The sequence below is a fragment of the Melanostigma gelatinosum genome, assembly GCF_949748355.1.
Source record: "Melanostigma gelatinosum genome assembly, chromosome: 8".
NCBI classification, from domain to species: Eukaryota; Metazoa; Chordata; class Actinopteri; order Perciformes; family Zoarcidae; genus Melanostigma; species Melanostigma gelatinosum.
In genome coordinates this window covers 27,064,288-27,069,967 of record NC_136641.1, presented here as the reverse complement: position 1 = coordinate 27,069,967, position 5,680 = coordinate 27,064,288, and the positions used below count along the sequence as shown (strand labels likewise).

General features: G+C 45.6%; 1 protein-coding gene across 4 annotated transcripts in view; it reads left to right on the top strand.

The window, feature by feature from the left end:
* The window catches only part of LOC306781341 (PHD finger protein 20-like), a gene marked incomplete at its 5' end in the record, with an annotated part of 24,359 nt that extends 22,145 nt beyond the window's left edge, over nt 1-2,214 (top strand). For all 4 annotated transcript variants that reach the window (XM_079274161.1, XM_079274160.1, XM_079274159.1 and 1 more), the window contains one exon: nt 12-2,214. In XM_079274161.1, coding sequence (XP_079130287.1) covers nt 12-148 — 137 coding nt within the window. In that variant the 3' untranslated portion in view covers nt 149-2,214. The remainder of the gene's footprint in view (nt 1-11) is intronic.
* Between the last annotated feature and the right edge of the window lie 3,466 nt (nt 2,215-5,680).

The window sequence follows — 5,680 nt, the reverse complement described above, 5'->3', positions numbered from 1 at the left end:
TCTGTCTCCAGTGTTAGAGTCCTGGTTGGACCACTCGGGCGAGCTCGAGCCTCCGGACCCGTTGTCCCGCCTCCCACAGCTCAAACAGCGAATCCGGCGGCTGCTGCGTGACCTGTGCACCGTGAGACACCTGTCGGTCTGGCGCTGACCAAAGAACTCTTAAAACTTTTGGACCCCTGCAAGCGTCTGCCAGACAGACGGACAGACAGACAGACAGACAGACGGAGCAGACGGACGGAGCAGACGGACGGACGGACGGACGGACAGACAGATGGAACAGACAGACAGACAGACGGACGGACGGACGGAGCAGATGGAACAGACAGACAGACAGACGGACGGACGGACGGACGGAGCAGATGGACGGGTGGAGAGCGAGTCGTAGAGCGAGTCGAAACTCTTTGAGAGAAGAACGGTGGTTCGATTCCACGCTGATGTTTTCATATAAAGTGACTGAACAGGTACCAGACAACAGGTGGTGACAGGATGGATTGTTGATTAGTTTTGACTCGTTCGTCAAAATGTTACAAACACACATCTAAAGGTTCAGATTCTAAAAGACTTCAGTTCAAATATTTCCATGTTTTATAAGTCAGACATTTTGTAATTGTTCTGTATCCAAGTAGAGAAAGAAAGAGAACTTTTGGCCGCGTGTCATAGACAGATTGATTTCGTGCACCTTTTACAGGTGAATGACCAGTAAAGTCCTCTCCTCTCGTCAGGCTCACGTCTCTGAGCTCCAGCTTCTCTAACTTCTTCTTCACGAGCAGCAACGCTTCACGTCTTTTATTTGTTGTACCTTTGCTCCTCTGAAGGTCGTCTGTGTCTGTTGAGCAGATTTAAGAGCAGATTCCTTCGAACTGAGTGGATTTTGCAGCTAAAAGTTCTCCGTTTTCAATGCTGATGTGATTATATAGGAAAAACCTGACGTCATAGGAAAGCACAGAAACATTTTGAGGACATTCAGCGTGTCTTGATTTCACAGTTTAGTCGTTTTGTGTCATTTTACGCCACGTTAACCCCCCCCCCCCCACCATCAGTAGTGTTTCCCATCTTTAAAACCACGTCTCAGCTCTGAGTGAAGCAACATTTATATGTGTTTACATGTTTAGGTCAGAATATACGATGTAAAATCACAATAGAAAAAGCCAGAATGGAGTTAATATTTCACACTAAATGAGTTACAAATTGATATATCTCGATATACATATATATATATATATGTGTGTATGTATGTATATATATGTATGTATGTATATATATATATATGTATATATGTATGTGTGTGTGTGTGTGTGTGTGTGTGTGTGTGTGTGTGTGTGTGTGTGTGTGTGTGTGTGTGTGTGTGTGTGTGTGTGTGTAGCAATTTGTAACTCATTTAGTGTGAAAGAACAGTTTGAGTTCATCAGTTTATTTATAAAAGTTGTTCCAGGTTTCATCTTTTTGTTTCTTTTCTCTCTTTTGATTTTTGTTCATCAGGTTGTTTTAGCGACCTCTTCCGCTTCCTCTTCCTCTTCCTCTTCCTCTTCTCCAGATTTATTTCGGTGCTTTTAAGTTTGTTTATGCACAGAGTGTCTCTGACTGCAGATAAAAACACATTTTAATGAGCATGTACGTTCATTCTTCACGTGTAACAAACTAACTTCAGCTCACAGGTTCATCTCGTGTGTCGGAGCTTTCAGCTGCATCTCACTGGCCTTCTTCAGCAAATAGAGCTGCTGGTAAACACAAGGACAGCTTTGTGAAGAACTCTGGACATGCTTTCACATCTGTACGTATATAAATCTTACCTGTTGCTCGTTTTGTCTCATTGAGGCCAGTCAAACTAAACACAAGTGTAAATATGTGAAAGTCAATGTTTCATACACGTGTAAAGGAAAGTAAACTGTATAAAGCTGTAGATTTATTTTCATAGTTATTATGATTGGTTATGAAGCAGGTTGGTTCACGTTTAGCACCCTGACAGTGTTTTGGTAGAAGAGCGCAGAGCTCCTCCGCCATCATCGTGACGTTTCATCTCACGCTGCGTTCAGGCGCTCCTCACAAAACCTCGGCCAAATCACGTGAAACTGGCTCACTTTGTTCCTAACCTACGTACATGATTTGTTCTTGCGATTATTTTAACCGCGTTGACGAGGAGGAGCCTGAAGGCCACACGAGTTCACATCACGCTCTCAGCTGCCAACCAAACTTGGTAGAATTTGTTTTGAACATTAAAAGAAATGACAAAATTCTGTGTTTTATTTTGTGCCCATTGTACATTTTCTCTCCCTTCATTAGGTTCTGGTACCCGACGTGTAATTCTGGTACTAAATCACATTCATGTACGTTCAATGTGTTTCTTTTACTCAAAAATTCAACCAACCATCAGAATCAGAATTAGTCTAAAAGCCACTTCATTTATTTAGCACGTTTTAGCAAAGTGCTTCAGATGTTATAACTGTTCTCTATATATTTCCCCAACAAATGAACATTTCCTCCTGTTTGTTTTAATAACTGATGGAACTGTATATTTGTGTTTTACGTCGTCAGTCGGAACAGGAAGTCATTTCAACTTTATTTATCTGTGAGTCTGTTTTTGAAGATATGAGCTCCTCTGATGGTTAATGTTTCTATTCTGTACACAATATTAATGTGTTCATACGCAGGTCCAGTCATCCAGATGGTCTCACTGTTTGTTCCCTTATGCCACAGTGTGTGTGTGTGTGTGTGTGTGTGTTACAGTACCCCCCCCCCCTGGTTTTATGGTCTGTTGAACAGAATCCTGAACATTGATTTTCCAGTTCTGTCAGTGTGACTTTGATACAGACGTTCAGACTCTCCAGAGGCTGAATCCTGATAACTCGTGACCTCCTTTTGGTCCAGCGGAGACTGATGGGAACGTCGATGGTTCTGCTGTTTGAGACGTCGATGGTTCTGCTGGTTTGAGACGTCGATGGTTCTGCTGTTTGAGACGTCGATGGTTCTGCTGTTTGAGACGTCGATGGTTCTGCTGGTTTGAGACGTCGATGGTTCTGCTGTTTGAGACGTCGATGGTTCTGCTGGTTTGAGACGTCGATGGTTCTGCTGTTTGAGACGTCGATGGTTCTGCTGGTTTGAGACGTCGATGGTTCTGCTGTTTGAGACGTCGATGGTTCTGCTGTTTGAGACGTCGATGGTTCTGCTGGTTTGAGACGTCGATGGTTCTGCTGTTTGAGACGTCGATGGTTCTGCTGGTTTGAGACGTCGATGGTTCTGCTGTTTGAGACGTCGATGGTTCTGCTGGTTTGAGACGTCGATGGTTCTGCTGTTTGAGACGTCGATGGTTCTGCTGTTTGAGACGTCGATGGTTCTGCTGGTTTGAGACGTCGATGGTTCTGCTGTTTGAGACGTCGATGGTTCTGCTGGTTTGAGACGTCGATGGTTCTGCTGTTTGAGACGTCGATGGTTCTGCTGGTTTGAGACGTCGATGGTTCTGCTGTTTGAGACGTCGATGGTTCTGCTGTTTGAGACGTCGATGGTTCTGCTGGTTTGAGACGTCGATGGTTCTGCTGTTTGAGACGTCGATGGTTCTGCTGGTTTGAGACGTCGATGGTTCTGCTGTTTGAGACGTCGATGGTTCTGCTGGTTTGAGACGTCGATGGTTCTGCTGTTTGAGACGTCGATGGTTCTGCTGTTTGAGACGTCGATGGTTCTGCTGGTTTGAGACGTCGATGGTTCTGCTGTTTGAGACGTCGATGGTTCTGCTGGTTTGAGACGTCGATGGTTCTGCTGTTTGAGACGTCGATGGTTCTGCTGGTTTGAGACGTCGATGGTTCTGCTGTTTGAGACGTCGATGGTTCTGCTGTTTGAGACGTCGATGGTTCTGCTGGTTTGAGACGTCGATGGTTCTGCTGTTTGAGACGTCGATGGTTCTGCTGGTTTGAGACGTCGATGGTTCTGCTGGTTTGAGACGTCGATGGTTCTGCTGTTTGAGACGTCGATGGTTCTGCTGGTTTGAGACGTCGATGGTTCTGCTGGTTTGAGACGTCGATGGTTCTGCTGTTTGAGACGTCGATGGTTCTGCTGTTTGAGACGTCGATGGTTCTGCTGTTTGAGACGTCGATGGTTCTGCTGTTTGAGACGTCGATGGTTCTGCTGTTTGAGACGTCGATGGTTCTGCTGGTTTGAGACGTCGATGGTTCTGCTGTTTGAGACGTCGATGGTTCTGCTGTTTGAGACGTCGATGGTTCTGCTGTTTGAGACGTCGATGGTTCTGCTGTTTGAGACGTCGATGGTTCTGTTTGAGACGTCGATGGTTCTGTTTGAGACGTCGATGGTTCTGCTGGTTTGAGACGTCAATGGTTCTGCTGTTTGAGACGTCGATGGTTCTGCTGGTTTGAGACGTCGATGGTTCTGCTGTTTGAGACGTCGATGGTTCTGCTGTTTGAGACGTCGATGGTTCTGCTGGTTTGAGACGTCGATGGTTCTGCTGTTTGAGACGTCGATGGTTCTGCTGGTTTGAGACGTCGATGGTTCTGCTGTTTGAGACGTTGATGGTTCTGCTGGTTTGAGACGTCGATGGTTCTGCTGTTTGAGACGTCGATGGTTCTGCTGTTTGAGACGTCGATGGTTCTGCTGTTTGAGACGTCGATGGTTCTGTTTGAGACGTCGATGGTTCTGCTGGTTTGAGACGTCGATGGTTCTGCTGTTTGAGACATCGATGGTTCTGCTGGTTTGAGACGTCGATGGTTCTGCTGGTTTGAGACGTCGATGGTTCTGCTGTTTGAGACGTCGATGGTTCTGCTGGTTTGAGACGTCGATGGTTCTGCTGTTTGAGACGTCGATGGTTCTGCTGTTTGAGACGTCGATGGTTCTGCTGTTTGAGACGTCGATGGTTCTGCTGGTTTGAGACGTCGATGGTTCTGCTGTTTGAGACGTCGATGGTTCTGCTGTTTGAGACGTCGATGGTTCTGCTGTTTGAGACGTCGATGGTTCTGGTTTGAGACGTCGATGGTTCTGGTTTGAGACGTCGATGGTTCTGCTGTTTGAGACGTCGATGGTTCTGCTGTTTGAGACGTCGATGGTTCTGCTGTTTGAGACGTCGATGGTTCTGCTGTTTGAGACGTCGAAGGTTCTGCTGTTTGAGACGTCGATGGTTCTGCTGTTTGAGACGTCGATGGTTCTGCTGTTTGAGACGTCGATGGTTCTGCTGTTTGAGACGTCGATGGTTCTGTTTGAGACGTCGATGGTTCTGCTGTTTGAGACGTCGATGGTTCTGGTTTGAGACGTCGATGGTTCTGCTGGTTTGAGACGTCGATGGTTCTGCTGTTTGAGACGTCGATGGTTCTGCTGTTTGAGACGTCGATGGTTCTGCTGGTTTGAGACGTCGATGGTTCTGCTGGTTTGAGACGTCGTTAAGATTAATCGATACTACAGGAACGAACTAAGAAATTAAATGAAAAATAAATAAAATAATAATAATAATAAAATAAAACAAGCGTGTCGGAGAATTTAGCATGTTCCTCTCTTAGAACCAGTATTTTGTTTCTCCATTTTTACACCAGGAGACAACCTCCGGTTCTGAAAAGTGAAGCCGATGCTTCATGTGTTAAAGCTGCATTCTCTCTAGTGTCCACCAGGGGGCGACTCCTCTGGTTGTATAGAAGTCTATAGAAAATGACTCTACTTCTCTCTTGATTTATTCCCTCAGTAAACATTG